The 22,168-nt window shown below is 42.9% G+C and overlaps 1 protein-coding gene across 1 annotated transcript in view; it reads right to left on the bottom strand.

Annotated features, from left to right (window-relative positions):
- Nucleotides 1-13,291, bottom strand: part of LOC105234925 (zinc finger protein 850) — a 265,552-nt gene extending 252,261 nt beyond the window's left edge. The window contains 3 exon segments of the mRNA XM_034639071.1: nt 3,144-3,243; nt 3,950-4,076; nt 13,243-13,291. Of these exon segments, the coding sequence (XP_034494962.1) occupies nt 3,144-3,243; nt 3,950-4,076; nt 13,243-13,257 (242 nt within the window). The 5' untranslated portion in view covers nt 13,258-13,291.
- Nucleotides 13,292-22,168: the final 8,877 nt, after the last annotated feature.

The following is a 22,168-nucleotide window of genomic DNA, read 5'->3' as shown; positions in this document are numbered from 1 at the left end:
ATAAATCTCTAAAACTGGCCCTGAATTAATCAAGAACTACTTATTGCCTGACAAGGAATTCAAATAACCATCATAAAGGTGCTCACGGAGGAAGAAGAAACATAGGTAACTACATGCCATCAGGAAAACTATGCATGACCAAAATGTAAACCTAAAGACACAGAAAATATAACAAACCATCAACCAGAAATTGGGAGCTAAAAAGTACAATCGCTGAAGTAAAAAATACACCAAGGGGTCACCCACAGACTTGATCAAACAGAAAAAAGAATCAGACAACCCAAAGACCCCTTGTTTGAAATTATCTGCTAAGAGAACAAAGAAAAATGTGGAAAAGCCAGAGCAGGGACTCATGGGACACCACCAAGTGGTCCCATAGGTACATTAAGGGGACCCCAAAGGGAGAGGTGAGTGAAAGGGGCCAGAGGGTTTACATGGAGATCTAAGGGCTTGTAACTTCCACGTATGTGGAAAGAACAGACAAATTCAACAAGCTCAGGAAATTCAAAGTAGGATAAAGGTCAAGACATGAACACAGGGACACATTACAATTAACCTATGAAAAAAATCACAGGTAAAAAAGAGAATATTGAAACAGTATGACAAAAGCAACTCATCTCATATAAGAGATCCCTATAAGATTATTACTGGGATTCACAGCAGACCTGAGAGGAGGAACTGCACGGGACAGTGTATTCAAGCACTGAAAGATCGAAATATCCACCAAGGATACTCCATCTGAGAAAAAACTGTTTTCCATAAGGTAGAAATGAAGATCTTCCCACATAAAAACCCCTGTAAGTTTACCAGACCTGTTGTGCAAGAAATGTTAAAGTCCCTCTAGTAGAAATAAAAGGTTTCTAAACAGTAACTAAAACCACATGACAACATACACCTCTCTGCTTATTATAAATATTTTCACAATTATAGAAACCTGTAGTGTTGTAAAGAGGCAGCCCAAGTTGTTTTTATTTCTGCTACAAAATGTTTTTGAATCAAAGCATAAAAATCATAAACCTAGGTAATAAAGTACACAACATGGAAGATAGAATTTGTGACACTGGTAACATAAAGTGGGTGCAGGGGTGGAGAGAAGTACAATAATTTTGTATGCAATTGAGAATATCAGTTTAAAATGATTTTTTTGTCTTTTTTTAAAGATATTTATTTATTTATTTGTGAGAGAGAGAGAGCGCGCACAAAGAGGGGGAGCAGCAGGCAGAGAGAGAAGCAGACTCCCCGCTGAGCAAGGAGCCTGATTTGGGACTCAGTTCCAGGACCCTGGGATCATGACCAGAGCCAAAGGCAGACGCTTAACCTTGACGGAGCCACCCTTGCAACCCCTATAATGAAACACACAAGTAAAAAGGAAACCGTAACTACTCCATGCTGTGGGAAGTCCCAGACAAAAGGAAGCACATGATTATGGAATCACAAAACCAGAATAAGACCAAATTTAAGATAAATTATTTTAAAAAAATAGATGAATTATCTATAAGGAAAACCACCATGTAACTGTATTTTCAAACATAGACTGTGACCCCCTGAAAAACAAGCATTGGAATTGTTGGCATGTCTTCACGGACAGTCAGATTGTAATGAATATTCATTAAAATGAACCATAAAAAGGTCTCATGAAAAATTTTACTAATAAGCACTTAAAAGACATTAAAAATATATGTTAGTAATATAGTCCTCCTTTGTGTAGAATGTATAATTCATTCTGTAGAACCAGCGAACAAAATTCTTTCATTTCTAAATAAACAAACATCCACATTGTAAAATTTACTGACAATGACTTTATAAAAAAAAAATATTCGGATGAAATTCAGGTACATTCTAAGGAAAGTAGAAGAAAAACCTAATCACTAATTTTCCCTGAAGTAAAATTACATTTATAACCCAAAGGTTTTTTTAAAATATGAGGATTGTACTAATTATCTACCTCACTTCTTAGAAAGCACATGCCCGTGTCCTATCAGAACTTCGGATCTAAAAAAGCAGAAATGGATCTCATATATAACTATATAGAAAGTGAAAACACACATGGCAAAGTCACAAGAACTTCACAGAAGACAAAATTATTAAATGATGCAATCATTACTAAATAAGGGAACAACTGAGACTATATTAAAGGCCACAAATTTTGAGTTCCAAATGTTCTAGCTCCCCTATGACATTATTTAGGTAGGAATTCTAGGAAACAAAGATACATTACATTATTTCACCATTTAGGAATGGAAAACATAGAGTAGATATTTCTAGTATTAGTTCATATGAAATAAAATGAAATTTTGAAAGGAAATATAGGATTAGAGTTTCTCATTTTAGGGAGGTACTTTGTGGTCTGATAAAGTTACTGAGTCCCAATTCTGTACAGTTAAGAATAAAGCCTCCATAACATGGGAGGGGCGCCTGGGTGGCACAGCGGTTAAGCGTCTGCCTTCAGCTCAGGGCGTGATCCCGGCGTTATGGGATGGAGCCCCACATCAGGCTCCTCTGCTATGAGCCTGCTTCTTCCTCTCCCATTCCCCCTGCTTGTGTTCCCTCTCTCGCTGGCTGTCTCTATCTCTGTCAAGTAAATAAATAAAATCTTTTTAAAAAATAAATAAATAAATAAATAAATAAATAAATAAATAAATAAATAAATAAATAATAAAAAAAGAATAAAGCCTCCATAACATGGGAAACCACAAACCAGGAAACATGTACTGTCTCCAGTGTTCCCAGATTTCTACACCAAACCCCAATATGTCCACCATGATGGTGACACACATCTCAGACGAGGCAAAACAGAACTTACAAAGGATATACCACTAACATCCTCAGAAATAGATTTTCCAGGGCCCTCACAGCAATGGAGCAGCTCTCAGATTATGGAGGCCTCCCACTCCAAGGAGAGTCTCCGGCCTTCCCTGTGCATGTGATGGACCACCAGTGGAGCTAAAGGAGAATTCTTAGAGCATGTAAGAGCTTGATCATCTTGGATAGCAGATGTCCCTCAGTGAGAGGGAGAGCAAAAACACCAGGCTTCTCAAACTGATTTCCATTCAAGGAAACCTACTCACACCACACAGTTTAAGGTCTACCTTCCTCCTTCAGACTTGGACCTCCGCTCTGTCATCTGCTTCATTCATTCCCACCTACCTGGATGGAAGGCTACGGTCTCCTTTCTCTTCACACCCCAGAGCTGCTTCTCTTGCTCCAAAAAGGAGACCAGGTCTGGCTTTGACACAATGAGACCTGTTTAAGAGAAAAAAGGAAAATGAGTATTGCTGGAGATTCTAACTTTCTTTTTTTTTTTTTTTAAGATTTTATTTATTTATTTGACAGAGAGAGAGAGACAGCCAGTGAGAGAGGGAAACACAGGCAGGGGGAGTGGGAGAGGAAGAAACAGGCTCCCAGTGGAGGAGCCTGATATGGGGCTCGATCCCAGGACTCTGGGATCATGGAGCCCAAGGCAGACGCTTAACTAAGCCACCCAGGTGCCCCTGGAGATTCTAACTTTGAATCACAGTTGTGCTCAGGAGAGAAGAGAGGACACTGTAGAATCTAGAATATGGCTTCCCAAAGGCTGTTGCCCAGAAGCTCCTTTACAATAGGAAGGAGGGATTTCCAATGTTCACATCCTGAGCTCCACTTCCAAGATTAGATACAATAATGAGTGGAAATTTCAGTTTAAGATGTGGGCAGTCCCATGCTATGGCACTCAGTGTTTAGAACTGTCACTGATCTCCAGAAGTGATGATATTCCCTTCAGGAAGGGGAAGCTAAAGCTGAAAAGAAACATCAGGAAGATTTTCTCTGCATCTACAAACCCCTACTTATTTCCCTTTCTGTCTGGATCTGAATTCCAGGGACTCAAAGAGGAATCATCCAAGAGACAGTCTTCACAGGAAGAAGGAAACCCTGAGCGTGGCTTTGGAAATCTGGAAGGAGTCATCCTCACCCAAGAACACGAGGTGTCGGTAGTTCTCCAGCATCACGTCCCTGTACAGTTCCCGCTGTGTGTGGCTCAGGCATCGCCACTCCTCCTGGGAGAATTCTATGGCCACGTCCCCGAATGTCAGCAGTCCCTGCAAGACATACCACAGTCACCAAGTGGCCATTGACAGAATTCATAATGGTTCCTAAGATGATAGGAATTAATGTCACCAGCTAGACCCATGTCCTGACCTTCCCTGCTTACCTGATTGTACCCTCAGACCTTGTCCCACATTTTACTTAACCTCTTGTTTCCACCTTATCTTCAGTTCATTCAAAACCCCCCATGGGCAGAGTCTCCTTCAAGGGAAACAGAAACTATGCAACAAAGGGTACTGACTGCCCTGTGGAAGAGCTTGGGCTGGCCCAGCTCGAGCTTAACGCCCAATGACACCTACGCAGAAGGATCATGGAGTAACCTACAGAATGACTTACAGTTCCCTTTATCTCATTATAATATTAAAATCTCACCCCAAGGAGGAGCACAAGGCTCATTTACATAACATACAAAGCACGTAGAGAAGCGTTTTCTGGAGGCACCTGTGCCACCTTATGCCCAGCTCTACATAGGATATGGCGCCACTTTCTGAATGTCCACCCAAACCCCAAATGATAGGAAATCATTCGCCCTTGCTCTAGGAGTCTCTATGTTGCAAGTTATTCCCCGTAATCTTTTTTTTCTTTTTTCTCCTACAAATCGAGTTTCCATACGGTGACAAGTCCCCTGGTGTGGTTCCTCTCTGTGCCTCACCAAGCATTGAACTCACGTTAGTTCAGTTCTATGAGGACACCTGGTTCTGCCTTCAGAGAATAGCCTCCTTTGTACAGGAAGATAATAATTAACCCAGTATGTGCTCTAATGTCATCTCTGACTTTGAGGGAAGAGCATAGCATATGATCCACAAAACCAGTGTAAATACTGTGTGTTTATCCAAAATAACTTGTCAAATGAAGGCATCAACACAGGCACCCACATTACTGAGAACTGTGTTAATGTCAGACAGTCTAAGTTGTGTCTACTTCTCAGGTGGGAAGTTTTAGTGTGTTACAAATGTACTTATCCAATTCTAATGTGAATTAGAATTTCAAAACTGTGCTTTGGAGATGTTGTGAAAATGCAGATTCTGTTCAGGAGTCCTGGGGTGGGATGTGAGCCTGGATTTCTAAGGAGGCAGTAGCCTATGGGCCAAGGGATACATTTTTTTATACAAAAGCAGTCGAACTCCAAGGCATGAATTCTTGGAGGATTTGGAACTGAAATGCTTTTTTAAAAAATTTTTATTTTTTTATTTGAGAGAGAGACAGAGAGTGAGGGAGAACTCAGGAGGTGGGGGGGGGCTGTAGAGGGAGAGGGATAAGCAGACTCCCCCGAGCAGGGAGCCCAACACAGCGCTCCAACCCAGGACCCTGGGATCATGACACAACCCAAAGGCTGACACTTAACCCACTGAACCACCCAGGTGCTCCCTGAATGGGTTTTATACCACTTATAGATTCTACTGGAATAGCAAGAAAGCCAACAACAATCCTTTCTCAGCATTTCCTAGTTACTAGAGAGTGTCTAATATTGTTCACAAATTAACGGAAAATGGATGATAATAATCTCAGCAAAAGAACGCATTCTTCTACTTTTATTGGAATAGTTTGTCAAACACCCAATAAGATGGTTGGATCAGGTTTTCACTCAGGTTATCTGACCTAGAGTCGATCTAAAATGTGGCTACTCTAAGGGGAGGAGAAAGCCTACCTTTTGGCTGGAAGTGAGTACCCAGGCTGGGATGGTAAGAAGACCCAGAAACTTGATGCCCTCTCTTTATTCCTGTCCTTATACAAAGTCATCTCTCTTGGGCACGGGACAGCCACCTAAGGGACTAGCACGGCTGCCAATCTTAAGACTCCCGTGTGATGTTTCCTCCTGACTGATCTAATGGGATCCCCTCCACATCTCTGGTCTAGCTGCTTCTGGCCACGGGACTGCCCCTAAGAGCCAGCCAAAGCCAGTCCCCAATGGAATTATAACCCAACCGGGGACCATTTCCTAGGGAAGTTGGCTGTAAAGACTACACGTGTTGGAATGTCGCTTAGACTGTGATGGATTTAACTTTACTGCTTTCCATCAATATCCTCTACTAACTACTTAAATTACAAAATTGGGTAATTCCCCCTTGTAAAGCTTTTCTAGTGTTTTCCATGGGTTAAAAGAGTGGGTTCTTCAAGGCAAGGGAAAGTATGACCTTCTATGGCATGACCTTCAAGGCAAGGTAAAATACCTTCAGGGCAGGTAAAATAAGGCATGATCTTCATGGCACGACCTTCAAGGCACAGTATTTTGGTCCATATGCCAGTCAGCCATCTGCAGCCTGGGATGCAATGGGGAAGCATCGGGACGCCAGCATCCCTCTACGGGGGCCTTTATTGGCGGCAGCGGTCACAGCAATTTTAGTCGGGGGACGCCTCAGGTCACTTTGACCCCAGGAACCTGACATATCCTGTGTGGGAAGCCACCTGGGAGTCCAGGGGTGGATTTTCTTGGTAATGGACCTTCTCTGCTCTTCAGTTTCCAAGGACTTTCCCTTGGGGTGCCTTTTAACCCACTTGAAACAATTTGCATTGCAAAACTTAGGAAAGGACTGAGCTCCTGTTACACTGCTTGGCTTCAGTAGGATGGATCAGATCTCCTCTGCAGAAAACAGGGCAAATGGACCTAGGATACCTTCACTGCTCATACCTAAGCCTTCTTGCTCTACACCAGGACCCCAACCTAAGGTTCTCTTGCAGAATGTGTTTGCCCGAATGCATCAGCTAGTAAACTCTCTCCTGACATATTGGATGATAATTACATAAATGGCCTTCAGCTGAGTAAACCCAAGTGCTGGAGGAAACACAGGCCATCCCTAGCAAAGGGGACTCTCTTTCACACTGTTCCTCCTAACAGATGTGGGGGCTTCTCCCTCATTCATTTCCCGGGTTAATGACTACAACTGGAGCCAGCTGTGGTTAGGCTACCTTGGGACGGGGACTTTAAGGAATATTCCCAAGCAGCTGCTGAAACTCCATTTGTTTCAGGGAAATTCCCTGTCTTCTCTGGCTGGACATGGACTGCCTAGCCCCCCTCGCCTTGTTGGCGGGGAAACATGGCGTCTGCTCCTCTGTTGGAGCTGATGAGCTCTAAAATCCAGAACCCTTTCTCCACTTTCAGGCAGCGCTTCCCTTCTGCTTCTTCCTGGTTCTGCACCCCCTTGGGTGCGCCTGCATAACTGGCTTCTAGACCATCCTCAGGGCCTCAGGCACCATTGTCTCCTTGTCCCTTCACTGTCAAGGAGCAGGGAGAACACCCCCTGGACCTAACACCACCCACTCCGGATTTCCCCACCAGTGTCTCAGGTAAAATCATTGAAAATGGGGTGGGCCCAGGTGGAACATAAATCAGTATTTGAACTAAGTTTGTTGGCTTAACTAAGATAGACATGTCTTTTCAGTTATCAGCAGTAAACATGAAACTTTTATCCTGTCGAGGTTTGCTGAAGGCCAAATAAGCTCGTATTATCTCTGTTGCAATTTGTTAGTAAAAAGATGACTAAAATGATTGTCTCAAAGTTTTCATGGGTAATTGTTAAAATAGCTTTCAAAGTCTTTAGTAACTGAAACTTTACTTGGATAACAAGTGGGATTAAATTCATTGGACATCTAGGGCTTTTCCAGTAGGACAAAGTGCTAAAGCATTGAGTACTGGGTGTAGGTTTATGCTTCTGACTACTTATTACCAAAAAAAAAAAAAACAAAACAAAACAAAAAAAAACCACAAAAACCAAAAAAAACCACAAAAACACCTCACAACCTAAGGATATTTGAGTCTGTTGGTAAACATGCTTTGTGCTTACCTAATTCACACATCTGCCATCTAAAGTTCTGCTGTAACAGTTCATACTTCATTACTAGTTTTCACTGGAGACTAAGTTTTCTAAAGAATGCAAAATTCTATTAAACGTAATTAAGGCTACCTTTCTATTAAGGTAGAAAAGTAGGAGATATGTAAGAAAGATATAAGGAATGGGAACACACTTTCATTGAAGGCAAAAGGAGGTAATTTTGTCCTAAATAAGATGGTTGTTTGGAAAGAGATGGCGTGAGACAAAATCTGAATGCAAAAAGTTGTAGAAGGTTTGTGAAGGGAAACCTTTGCATAGGAATCTTAGGTGTGGTCAGAAGGGACTAAGGTTGAAATATTTCAAAAGCACATTGGTATAATATTGAAAGTCAGCTTTCTCGCTGTTCAAAAAGACCATTTTTCTTGAATTATTGGTCTGCTCGGGATAAGAAAATGTACACAAAGGTTTTTTTCTCTTTTATCTACCCAGAAAACCAGTTTCTAGGTTTTGCCATTGTCAGGTCTTTGATCACTTGGTTAAAACCTCTCAATATTAAAGGAGCTAAATTTTGTTAATAACTATAGAACCCTACATATTTCCATTTGGAATCTCTTACTGTCACCTTGAGTTTTGTAATGATCTCTAATCCTATTCAGGCACATGCTATAACTTTCTAAGGTTTTAACAAGCTTCCTAAGATTTAAATTATAAACCAAGTCTCTTTAACTCATTAGGCCTTTTTATTGGTATGTTAAGTTACTCCAGAAGTACTCTTTAACGAATGATAAGCCTTAGGTTACTTTTGGGTAAATGCTATAACTATTCTAGAAGTTATATGCAATTCCTAAAGTTTTGATGTTTTAATATAAGATCACTTGATATTTTAATTATCGAGGTGTTATGTGTCACAGAAACAATCTGATTTCCTTGCCAGCTACACTGCAAGCTCTCATCTCATCAGGTCTCTAACCATGTCCATTCTGAGGTTTTGTCATTTATGATTGTTCTTATTCTCTTCTAAAATGAGTTTCATTCTCAAAGAGATTCATATAAAGGACTTTAGGACAAATACAGTTTTCAATATCTTTGAAATCCTAAAACTGAAATGGGTAAGAATTTCCAGAACTAACGCTGCATTCAAACTAAACAAGAAATAGTAACACGGGACCAAGTGATTTGGAAAAAATATAGTTTTTGTGACTCTTGTTTAAAACACTGCTGGTTCGCTAATGTTTGCTCTTCCAGACTAAGACTTTCTCTTAAGACATCAGGTATATACAGAAAGAATAAAACAAAGTAAAGCATTCAACTTTTCTCTCTACCTGAATCCTCTAAAATTCAAAAGGTCTCAGTAAGCTTTCTTCCTTGACAACCCTAGTCACTTGCATAAGTTGAATAAGAATCCGTTCTCCTTGTAACAGGACACCATTGGAAACATTGGTTATTTTACCAAGGTTTGACGGGAACGTCATATTTGAGACAGACATGCATAGACTCAGATATGACCAAAGAGCTTTAAGGAATTGAGGTTGACTTTATGAAACCTGGAGCCATAAAGTCCCTTGGAACTGTTGGCCTGATACGTATTCTTGCTTACAGAAGTCCCAGCAGCCTCACCAGGTGAGTCAAGAATGTCACTTCCTGGCAGGTGCAGGAATCTCAGGATACTTTGGGGACGTCAGTGAAGAGGAATTCGCCCAAATCTATGGGTATCGCAGGCATGTCTGATGGAAAGTGCGTGGCTTGGCTTCTGGCCTGGAGAGGCTACGAAAAGTTCAACCTCAATTCCTTATAAAAGTTCCAGCAAAGCAGATTCTAAAAGATCCATGTGATCAGTCACTATTCTTGCTGAGCTTATGGAAAGAGTTAGGCCAAGCTTGTTACAACTGGGCTTGTTTCTCAAAGAAGAGATTTGGCTATCTCTGGAAGTGAGGGTTATTTTAGAGAGAAATTATGTTTCAATAACAACACCTTTGTGGATGTTAAGTTCTAGATCTGATTGTCTTTAGATGTTTGTTGTTTACCTAAGCTAGACAGCTTGAGGTCAACTACAGAGAAGTAGCATTTTCTATTTGTAGAAAACCTTGCTTGTTATTCTGTGGGGATAGTAATAGGATCCCATGGGCATATTTGAACAACCAGACAGTGGGATCGATTCCCCCAATGATTCCATAACTCAACTAGCACCTTGACCAACTGTGTGTGGCTGGGATGATGAAATCATTCCCTAAAAGCCAGAGCATACACCACTCCATAGGGTTAACTATGGACTTGTGGAGATAATTAATGACCACACTTTCTTTATGACTGGATTGGATGATGCCCTTATCTCCTGACACAAGTTTTCTCCCACTTGCCAGTGATCCTTTGTAATTAGGATATTATTGCTTTACCTCAAACAAAGGTCTTCATGATGGTATTATCCCTTAGTCATATTTACCCTAGAAGCTACCTCTGTTGGGGTACAATTGCAAACAAAGACTTTAGCTAAGCGTATGACAGTGCTCCTGGTAAAAGGAGCCTCAAAGCTCACTATGGGACAGTCCCTGACTGGAATGACTTCACATCAGATCGAGAATGTCTTAGAGACCAAAGGCCACCAATAGATAATAGGAGGCTGACTTATTAAGTACCAGGTTATGCGTGTAGATGTGCCTGAAATAATACTTGAAACCTGTCAGACTTTAAAGGCATTATCCTTATACCTGGACCTGACCATCATTCTTCCATACAGCATACTATTCAGAAGTTATTGAGCCGACCAGATTTAAGATGCCCCTATTAAGTTGTGAATGTCAGCTGGTTTACCAACAGCAAGAGTTTCGTGGAAAAAAAGAGGTAAGCAAAACTGGGTATGCTATAGTCAGTCTAACTCGGACAGGCCAAAGCCCTGTCAGCAAACACGTCTGCCCAGAAAGCAGAATGAATAGCACCCACTTGTGCTTTGCAATTGGCAAAAGCCCTAAAAAATATTTATACTGACTCCAAATTCGCCTTTCTGGTCTTATACTCCCATGGAGCAATTGGAAGAAGAGAGAATTGTTATCAAGCCATAACTCTCCAGTCAAATATGGGCCTGAACTTACTGCACATTCAAAGAATGGCCCTCCGAAACCGAGTAGCCCTTGAAACCCTGACCACAGTTCAAGGAGGCCCAGTGTTACATGACTGGCTCCTGGCCGGGACCCAACAGTTCTGTGGCTCTAACTAGTCCATGGCTTCTCCCGGGCTGGATAGGCCGCTGTACTTGGGGTTTTGCCTGGATGCACAGATGCATTATTAAAACCATTTCCAACCCAGCCAACCTTCCAAATTTAAAACCATGGTGGACCTGTTCTGTGTCTCATTGGTGTAACCACCTAGCATCCAGCTATGTTCCCTCTTTGAGATGGGAGCATGTTGTCTGACACATGGAAACTCTTAAGTACATGGTCAAAGCCCTAAATGACACTCAAAATAGCATTTCCCGATTCAATACTAAAGTAACACGAACGCGCGAAGCCCTTCTACAAAATAGAATGGCATTAGAGTTTGGACTGCTGCACGAGGTGGAACTTGCACCGTTATAAAGACCAGCATGCTGTGTGTACGTTCCAGATCCTCACAAAAATGTTTCTGGGTTTCTAACAGCCACCCATGCTCTAACTGGTGCTTTAAAGCATCCCTCCCTTTCCTTTCACGATGGGCTAACCTCCTGGACCGGGGAAGGGTTTGCATCCACTATCAAAGGACTCTTAATTGGGCTTCTCTTTCTTTTTGTTATTCTAATCATTTGTTGTTTTCTCCGCGGCTCCCTTGCTAGTGTCAGGACTCCTTCACTGGCTTCCAGCTGGCACAGGACCCCTTCTACTGAGGGACGTTCATGTATGTTGTCGGCGCTGGATTCAGTTGCCTCCCCTTTCTTAGCTCCCCTGTATGTTCCCCAGCTGACCAAAGTTGACCCACAGGTAGGGACATCTCTATGCCCCTATTCAGCAGGAAGCAGTTACAGAAGATGAGACCTTCCACCTTCAACAACCTTAAAGATTTAAGGGTCAGAATTATTCAAGAGGGGAAATGATGAGGGAACAAAAGGCAAGCTGAGGACAAAGCAGAAGCTGACACCTCACAACACCCCCCCCCATGGGATATATGTGACATTCCTCAGGCAGTCCTGGCTGCCCTGAAGAAGAAACAAATGGTTAACGGATAGAGATCACAGTCCTGCAGGACAGGGTCTTCCTCAGTTTACAAACGTCCTAGTGATTTACAAGGAAGAAGCTTTCTTATCAATAGCCTACCTTCCAGAGACCCGTAACTCAGTTGCCTGAAGCCCCAACATCACCCTCCCCTCCATAAAATTGAGGGAGGCTGAGACAGAAGGAAATGTAAATAAAGTTGAATTTCTTTTAATCCTATAGCCCATGGATAAGGACGTGTGATAAGAGGAATAGAACATTTCTCCAGGAAACTCCCAACTATCTTACTGTTAATGCCTTACCTGAAGGAAAAACAACCTTAACTTACAAATAGCAAAGCCTCTGGTGTCCTGTGTGTCTTCTTTATCACATGAAATTTCTTTCAAAACCTCCCTTTTTCCTTACCTCCCCCAACCCCCTAGGATATAATCAGCCACCCCTAACCGCCAGGGGCGGCAGCTCGTTCTGCCCATGGGTCCTGTCCCCCTGCTTTCATAAACCACCGTTTTTGCACCAAAGACATCCCTAGAATTCTTGCTTGGTCGTAGGCTCCGGACTCCACCCCACTGACCCTCATCGGTATAAACTACATCACTAGGACCCCGAGATTGGGACCTGTTCTGAAATCAAGAGTCTGATGCTTAACCCAGTGAGCCACCCAGGCGTCCCCTAGTACATTTTAAAGAGAGTATCTTTTTCACATTCTAAAGAACAAGACTCACTCCCTGCTTCCCCCCCAGAACTTTCTGAGTTATTCTGAACTTCATATCTATCGTGTTTATTTGTGGATTTTTTTTATTCCTAGGCTACATGGAGCTGTTAAAGCTTCCAGATGGGACCTAAGTGAGTGATATTTTCCCTCCCTGATATCCCAGGACCAGACCTCGTCAGCAATAGGAATCTTAGACTCAACACCTTCCCCTCTGGATCTGCCACCAAGGGAGTATTTTCCATCGTTGCAAAACTTTCATTCAAAGTGACAACTGTTGACGGCCTACTGGAACCCAGGTTGGAGAGAAGGGAGAAGGCTCTGGGATACAGGGGAGAAGTGTTCTGAAGACCCAGCCTTCACTATCATTTCTGAAAAGCTTTTAAAAATAGGTGAAAACAAAAGGGAGAAACATCAGAACTAGAGGAAATATCTGCAATTTTTAAATGCAAGGAATTTCAGGAGAAAAGCATGACAGCCTCTCCTGGGACACCAGGCTTACCTGAGAACTGGCCATTCTTTCACCTCGTCCTCTGGATTGCCTTCTCACAAATTTTTGTGGCGAAATCATAGTTGCATCACAAGAAAAAAGCCCTTAAAGCCCCCAACAGAACCTCTTCACCTGTAAACTGTTCGCCTGAGAGCAGGACCCCGAAACGCAGAGAAGTCCCAACTTTTTAGTCCTTTGTGTCAGGAACTATTCAGAAACTGTGAGCTCGCATTTTAAGATCAATCCCTGACTTTTCCTTCTCTCCTTTCAGGGGGTCTCCGCTCGGACAGACGCCCACAAATTCAGCTACAGCACAGGAACCATGTGCTGCACAGATCTGACCCTCCCAGACTCACAGAGCAGACACCCTCTCACCTCTCCTTGAGCCAGAGCCTGCTCTCAGCTCTCATAAAAATAACCTGAAGCCCTCGTGCTTACCCCTGGCCTCACTGAGAATCACCTGGAGCCCTTCATTAACACAACACTGCTGTTTTTGCCCAAACCAATCGACAGAACCTGAGGGGGAGCGCACCAGATAGGATCCTTTTTAAAACTCCACACGTGTCCCTATTGGGAAACATTTGGGGAGCTGACCAGGCAAAGCACGGTAACCAAGGCTACGATTCTTATCCTGGTTTATATCCATGTCTTCTCCACTGATCAGAATTTCTGGAGACTGACACATTCTCCCTCTTTCTGCTACAGAGAGGGAGACACCTTACAAATGAAGTTTTCCCTTGTAAATGCAAATGTCTCTTTCAAAAGGAAACAAATCTTGGGTTTCAGAGCTTTTCCGTTATCTGTCCTCTCTTTAAAATAACCAGCCTAGGGGCGCCTGGGTGGCACAGCGGTTAAGCGTCTGCCTCATGCTCGCACGTGATCTCAGCTTTATGGGATCGAGCCCCACATCAGGCTCCTCTGCTATGAGCCTGCTTCTTCCTCTCCCACTCGCCCTACTTGTGTTCCCTCTCTCGCTGGCTGTCTTTATCTCTGTCAAATAAATAAAATCTTTTTAAAAAAAATAAAATAAAATAACCAGCCTAAAATCATCCTTAGGCCAAAAAGACATGTTTTAGGTGACAAAACGCTCCCCTTCAGTATGTAAATATTTATTTTCATAAGTAACTGCCACACATTTTTCAAAGTGTACTGTTCACTCTCTCATCAGTAATATATGAGAATTCTAATTCCTCAGCATTCTCCCTGAAATTTGGTGTTTTATCCTTTTTCATTATTTTACCCATTCTAGAAAATAGTGAGTGGTTTCTCCCTGTAGCATATGAAGTGAGCTTCCTACAGCTGTCCTGGGGACTGAATTGGAAACCACTTACAAGCATCAAGCTGAACAAAAATCAAAACAGCTGCTTTAACGCTTCAGCGAGACTCCATTTCAAACTACGGAACCTTTCTTCTCTCTTCTGCAAACCTCTCCTCCTACCTTCTCAGCCCTTTGTTTCAGGAACCTGGTTCCACCCTGAGAACGTGAGGAACAGGGCTGGCAGCACAGACACAATTCCTGTGCAAACCGGCTAGACCCTGCATTTCCCCACAAACCCCAGCCCCTGGCTCTGGGTGGGCTCGCAGGTTTGAAGGCCCTGACCTGCGGCGGCCTCCTTTGCTGGCAAAGCAATACTGTTCCTCTTTATCCCCAGCTCTGTGTTCACGTTCTATTTTGGGTCTGAAGCACAGAGGTCACTTTACACAACAGAATGAATCTTAGGAGAGGAAAACTTGTTGGTGGTGTTTGTTGCTTCATTCTCAGTTCTTTGGCCAGTCTAATTAAAATGATGTAAGACAGTTTAACAAGAGAAAAAACATATATCATGCGTTAATTATGGGAAACTGAAAGTTCAAAGTCGGGCAATTGAAGCTTCCATGCCCTGTGACTTAAGAAGAAGGAGATAGGAGTTAGGATTTCAAAACGGGGAATATGTATTCACAGGAGAAAAGAAAGAGGAAATTTATGGCAAACAATGGTTTGCCCCCACAGGCGGGCAGCTCTTCGTGATATAAACAGTTCATCTCTGGTATCAGCTCTCCTCCTGATACAGGTCCCCCGTCTTACTTACTCTTGATATGTAAGCCTCAAAAAAAGAAGGAAATACTTCCATTTGCAGCCACGGAATAAACCTAGAAGACTTTTTTTTTTTTTACCTTACACTGACCCTTGACTGGGCCCCTCTGGCCAATTTAGCAGTCTCTAAATTCCAGCGTGCACCTTTAGCGCGGGTGAGTAACGTGCTAAACCGTCCCTTCTACGCCTATACATCGTTCATTGTTTCCGAGAAAGACTGGTCATCACAGCTTCTGGCACAACCTCCCCTGGGCACCACACACGCCCTCCAAGCGCCTCCATACCGCCTGTAGGTGGCGCCAGTGAGTCGCAGGCAACCAAGAAGCGTCACAGACCGCCTGCTCCCCTCCGGCTGATGAACTGCCTTCAAGTTCCTTTAAAAATCTGAACGCCTGGCAGAAACCTTGGAGTTGGTTTTTGGACGTGAGTCTCTCTTCTTCCCATGTGACCGGCCTCCTGCATAAAGCTGACATTCCTTTCCAATCAAAGCTCATGCCTTGTGCATTGGATTTTGGGTTTTGGGTAACAAAATTTGGGGATCCTTCCATGTAACAGTAAGAAAGGATTCTGGCGATGTTTTCAGGTACAACTTTCTAAGTTCATTGAAGTAGCACGTGGACAGGACTCGTGCTCAGGAAGAGCTCCAGGTTTAGTTTATTTTGATATTTGAGAAAGAGCAGGCATGAGTGGGGGGGAGGGGCAGAGGGAGAGGGACAAGCAGACCCCCGCTGAGCAGGGAGCCCACTGCAGAGCTCTATCCTGGGAACCTGAGATCACGACCCAACCCGAAGTCAGACACTTAGCCCACGGAGCCACCCACGTGCCCAAAGGCTATACTTTTAATATTTGAAGCTGGTGGGTCTATGGTTAGTGCTCAAGGGGGTAGACTCAGGGAGTATTAGATCAGAAATGTTTCCACAAATTTTTTTCTTAAATATTTGAGAAAGAGAGAGAGAGTGAGCAGAGGGAGGGGCAGAGGGACAGGGAGAGACAGTCTCAAGTAGCCTCTGCACTGAACTGGCAGCCTGACCCCATGGGGCTCCATCCTACCACCTGAGATCATAACCTGAGCCAAAATCACAAGTTGGTGGCTTAACCAACTGAGTCACCCGCAGGTCCCTCCTGAAATTTCCACACGTAAAACTATTTTCAAAAAATGTCTACGGTGCTTATCATGAGTTTGATATTAACTTTGTGAGAGGTACGGACGTCATGAGACCCTTTAAGAGTGTAGCAACACTTACTGGATCCTTAACAAAACTATGCAGCGTCCGGATCAGCCCCCTGGGCTAAAAGTGAACGTTTTTCTGTATCTCGCATTTTACCAATGACCAATTCTTTCCTTAAATTATTTTGGGAGTTTCAAGTTTTACTTAAATTCCAGTTAGTGAACAAACCATGTAATATTAGTATCAGGAGTAGAATTTAGTGATTTATTGCTTTTTTTTTTTTAAGATTTTGTTTATTTGACAGAGAGAAAGAGAGCACAAGCAGGGGGAGTGGCAGGCTTTCTGGGGAGCAGGGAGCCAGATGCAGGGTTCGATCCGAGGACCCTGGGATCATGACCTGAGCTGAAGGCAGACACTTAACTGTCTGAGCCACCGAGGGGCCCTGATTCATCACTTATATGCAACACCCAGTGCTCATCGCAAGTGTCCTCCTTAACACCTGTCACCTGTTTCATCCACCCCCTGCCCGCTCTCCTCTGGAGCCCTCAGCTTGCTATCCACAGATAAGAGTCTGTAGACTTTCTCCCCTGTGTTCGTTTCATTTCTTAAATTCCACAGGAGTGAACTCATCAGGTATTTGTCTCTCTCAGACTCACGTCACCTCACGTAGCATAACACACTAGCTCCACCCACGTCCTTCCAAATGGCAACATTTCACCATTTTTTATAGCTGGGTTATATTCCATTGTATATATCGATCCTTTAGTCTTTAAGGCTGTTGATGGGTGAAGGGCTCATCTTCTGTAACTTCTTCACGGTGACCGGGGTTGTAGGGATGTCCCTACCTATGGACTAAAGTTGGCCACTGTTTGTCCCTACGTGTAACTATTACAGAAGGCCATTCTTGTAGAGGCCAGAGGGGACACGGGGTGAATTTGTTTTGAGTCGTCAGTATCATCTCTTGGCTGGGTTGAAGGAATAGGCCCTGCGGCCCTGCTTGCATATAAATAAATAATAGGAGGGAACCAAGTAAAAGAGAGAACAGATTAGAATTATTATTATAATGAAAAATCAGAAGAGCAATGAGAAGATGCTTTGGGCTGACCATCGTCCCCCTGTCCACCAGGGGTTTCTTCAGTCATGACGTAACAGTGTAGAAAGGGAGAGACAAATCAAGAAACAGGCTCTTAAGGATAGAGAACGAACTGATGGTTACCAGTGGGGGTGTGGGGAAGGGTTAAAAAGGGGCTGGGAATTAAGGAGTGAACCTCTCCGGAAGAGCTCTGGGTGATGAAGGGAATTGTGGAATCACTGTATTGCACACCTGAAACTAAGGAATCACTTTATGTTAAATAACTGGAATGAAAATAAAATATTAAAATGTCGGGGTGCCTGGGTGGCTCAGTCTGTTGAGTCCAACTCTAGATTTTGGCTCAGAATATGATCTCAGGGTGCTGAGATCAAGCCCCAAGTCGGAATTCAGGCAAAGGGCTGGAATCTGGGCCCAGCACAGAGTCTGCTGAAGATTATCTCTTCTCCCTTTGCCCCTCCCCTGCCCCCCAACCCCTCTAACTCTCAGGTGGTCTCTCAATTTTTTTCAAAGCAATTGTTCTATTTTAAGGTACAAAATAAAATGTAGAGTTGAACTGTCATGAACCAAAAAACAATTTAAAAAGTTAGTTTAAAAGGATTGTGCATATCAAAAAGTTAGCTTTAAGAAGAGCATGAAGGGGAGCTGATCCAAGATGGTGGAGGACTAGGAGACTTTAGTTTCATCTGGTCCCCAGAATTCAGCTAGATGGCTATCAGATCATTCTGAACACTTGCAAACTCAACCGGAGATCTAAGAAAAGAATAGCTGCAGCTCTAAAAATAGAAAAGTGACCACTTTCTGCAAGGTAGGAGGTGCAGAGAAGTGAATGCAAGGCAATACATGGGAAGATAAATGGCAGGGGAAGGGAGACTCCTTAAGCTGACGACGGGAAAGTGATATAGCAGGTCAACACAAAATCAGAACCTTTAGAAGTCTGCTCTGGTGAGGAATGTTCCTGCCTGAAAGGCACTCAGGCAGTGAAGCAAGGGTGGAATCCTAGGTGGGACAGTGTGGTCTCCGGATCCCAGGGGTCACAGGATGACCAGGGGCACCTGAGAGTGGCCTAGCTCCCAGGCATCGGGGGGGGCAAGCCGGCTGCAATCAGTGAGTCCAGGAGTGGGCTCTCGGCTCAGGGTTGCCATAAACCATGAACCGTGGCACAGTCGGGCAACTGCTGTCCAAGCAGGGGCCCAAAAATTGGCAGAACCAGTGAGACCCCCATCCTCCCCCAGGTGGAGTGACGCAGGAGTCTGCAGGGTTTGGAGACTTGAAACAGCTCTCATGCCTGAGATAGAAATGCTCAGTCACAGGCTGGGTGAGCAGGGAGTGCAGGAGACCACAGGGACAGGACTGATTGACGGCTCTTGCCTGAGGCTGCCTGGAGGAGCACAGCCCCAAGCATTCAGCTCTGGGGTTGGCAATTGGGAGGCCACTATTTTCATCGTCACCCCCTAAAGCTGCCTGGAAAACCTTCAGGGAACAAAAGCCACATAGAGCAATTGGGAGGAGATTACTTAGCCTGACCCCTGGCAAGGGCAGTACACTTCTGCCCCGGGAGCAAAAACACTTGAGAATCACTGCAACAGAATGGTCCCCCAGAAGATCAGCAAGAAAACCCAGCCAAGACCAAGGTTACCCATCATAGAGAACTGCAAAACTCCAGCACTAGGGGAATATAGCCTATAGAATTCATGGTTTTCCCCCAGGATTCTTTAGTCTTTTGGTTTTAATTTTGTTTTCCTCTTTCCTTTCCTAAGCCATTTCTTATTTTATCAACCCTTTTTCAAAATCTTTAATTTTCATTTCCACAATTATATTCTGTCCTTTCATTGTATTTAATTTTACTTTTGTATATATATGTTTTTCTTTCTTCACAAGTTTGGGTTGCAGTTTCTCCTAACAGTCCAGAATACACCCAGAATCTGGTGTGTGGCTCTGTTCTCTTCACCTGTCTCATCCTATTCTTTCTTTTTTTTTTTTTCCTTTTGTTTTGATTTATTAAAGTCTTTGTCATCCTTACAGTTACATTCTATTCTTTCAATGTATTTAATTTTATTGTTGTATATATGTAAGTTTTTCCTTCTTTACAATTTTGGGATGTAGTTTCTTCTATCAAACCAATGAAAATACACTCAGGATATGGTGTATTTCTCTGCTCTGTCCACCTGCCTTTATAGTCCTTCGTTTTTAGCTCTTCTTCTTCTTCTTTTTTTTTTTTTTTTGGTCTATTTTTTTAAAGATTTTATTTATTTATTTGACAGAGATAGAGACAGCCAGCAAGAGAGGGAACACAAGCAGGGGGAGTGGGAGAGGAAGAAGCAGGCTCCCAGCGGAGGAGCCTGATGTGGGGCTCAGTCCCATAACGCCAGGATCACGCCCTGAGCCGAAGGCAGACACTTAACCACTGTGCCACCCAGGCGCCCCTCTTTTTAATTTTTACAGTGACATTCTGTACTTTCATTGTATTTAATTTTATTTTTGTACATATATAAGTTTTTCTTTCTTTACAGTTTTGGGATCTAGTTTTCTAAAAATGGACCAAAATACACACAGGATCCAGTGTATTACTCATTCTGTTCACCTGTATGATTATATTCTCTATTTTTTTCCATTTTTTTTCAGTTACAGGACTCTTCTAATTTGTTTAGTGTATATATCACTGGGGTTGTTGCTGCCATTTTTTTATTTGGTTCTCTTGTTCATCTATTCTCTGGACAGCATGACAAGATGGGAAAGCTCACCTCAAAAAAGAGAACAAGAGGGGCGCCTGGGTGGCTCAGTCGTTAAGCGTCTGCCTTTGGCTCAGGGTGTGGTCCCAGCGTTCTGGGATCGAGCCCCACATCAGGCTCCTCCACTATGAGCCTGCTTCTTCCTCTCCCACTCCCCCTGCTTGTGTTCCCTCTCTCGCTGGCTGTCTCTTTCTCTGTCAAATGAATAAATAAAATCTAAAAAAAAAAAAAAAGAGAACAAGAGGCAGTACTGATTTCCAGGGACCTAATCAGTATGGATATAAGTAATATGTTCTCGAGTTCAGAATACAATTATAAAGATATGAGGTAGGCTTGAAAAAAGCATATACGACACTAGAGAATCCCCTCCTGGAGAAATAAAAGAACTAAAATCTAATCAAGTCAAAATAAAAAAGGCTATTAATGAGATGCAATAAAAAATGGAGGCTCTAACTGCTAGGATATATGAGGCCGAAGAGAAAATTAGTGACATAGAAGACAACAAGATGGAGAAAAAAGAAGGTGAGAAAGAGAGAGAAACAACTACTAGAACCCGAGGGGAGAATCTGAGAGATCAGTGATACCATAAAGCAAAACAATATTAGAAAAATTGGTATCCCAGAAGCAGAGGAAAGAGAGAGGGACAGAAGATGTATTGGAGCAAATTATAGCTGAAAACTTCCCCATGCTGGGGAAAGAAACAGGCACCCAAGTCCAGGAAGCACAGAGAACCACCTCAAAATCAGTAAAAAATAGGACAACGCCCTGACATACAATAGTGAAACTAGCAAATCCAGAAACAAAGAGAAAAGCCTGAAAGCTGCTCAGGACAAGAGGTTCATAACCTACAAGGCTAGAAACATAAACATTAAACTGGCAGCAGACCTATCCACAGACACCTGGTGGGCCAGAAAGTACTGGCTTGATATATTCAGGGTGCTAAATGAGAAAAATATGCAGCCAAGAATACTTTATCCACCTAGGAAATCCTTCAAAATAGAAGGAGGGATAAAAAAGCTACCAGGACAAACAGAAACTAAAATAATCTGTGATCACCAAACCAGCCCTACAAGAAATATTAAAAGGGATCCTTTAAGTAGCCCAAACCAGCCCTACAAGAAATATTAAAAAGGATCCTTTAAGCAAGAGCCCAAAAGTAATGTACACCAGAAAGGAACAGAGACAATATACAGAAAGCAGTGACTTTACAGGTAATACGATGGCACTAAATTCATATCTTTCAGTGATTACTCTGAATGTAATGGGCTAATGCCCCCCAGTGAAAAGACATAGGGTATCAAATTGGATAAAAAAAGCAAGACCCATTCATATGCTGTCTGCAAGAGACTCCTTTTAGACCCAAAGACACCTCTAGATTGAAAGTGAGGGGGTGGAAACCCATTTATCATGCCAATGGACATCAAAAGAAAGCTGGGGTGGCAATCATTATATCAAACCAATTACATTTTAAACTACAGACTGTAACAGGAGATGAGGAAGGACACTAAATCATAAATAAAGGATCCATCCAACAGGAAGATGTAACAATTGTAAATGTTCATGCCCCTAACATGGGAGCAGCCAATTATATAAACCAATTAATAACAAAATTAAAGAAACACATTGATCATAATATAATCATAGTAGGGGACTTTAACACCCCCATCACTGCAATGGACAGATCACCTAAGCAAAAGATCAACAAGGAAACAAGTCCTTTGAATGACACACTGGACTAGATAGACTTCTCAGATATATATTCAGAACATTTCAGTTTAAATAAACAGAACACATTCTGCTTGAGTGCACATGGAACATTCTCCAGAATAGATCACATCCTGGGTCACAAATCAGGTCTCAACTTGTACCAAAA

This window comes from Ailuropoda melanoleuca, chromosome 12 (genome assembly GCF_002007445.2).
Source record: "Ailuropoda melanoleuca isolate Jingjing chromosome 12, ASM200744v2, whole genome shotgun sequence".
Taxonomy (NCBI): domain Eukaryota; kingdom Metazoa; phylum Chordata; class Mammalia; order Carnivora; family Ursidae; genus Ailuropoda; species Ailuropoda melanoleuca.
Note: the sequence above shows the minus strand (reverse complement) of the source record. Positions and strands in the feature narration are given on the sequence as shown.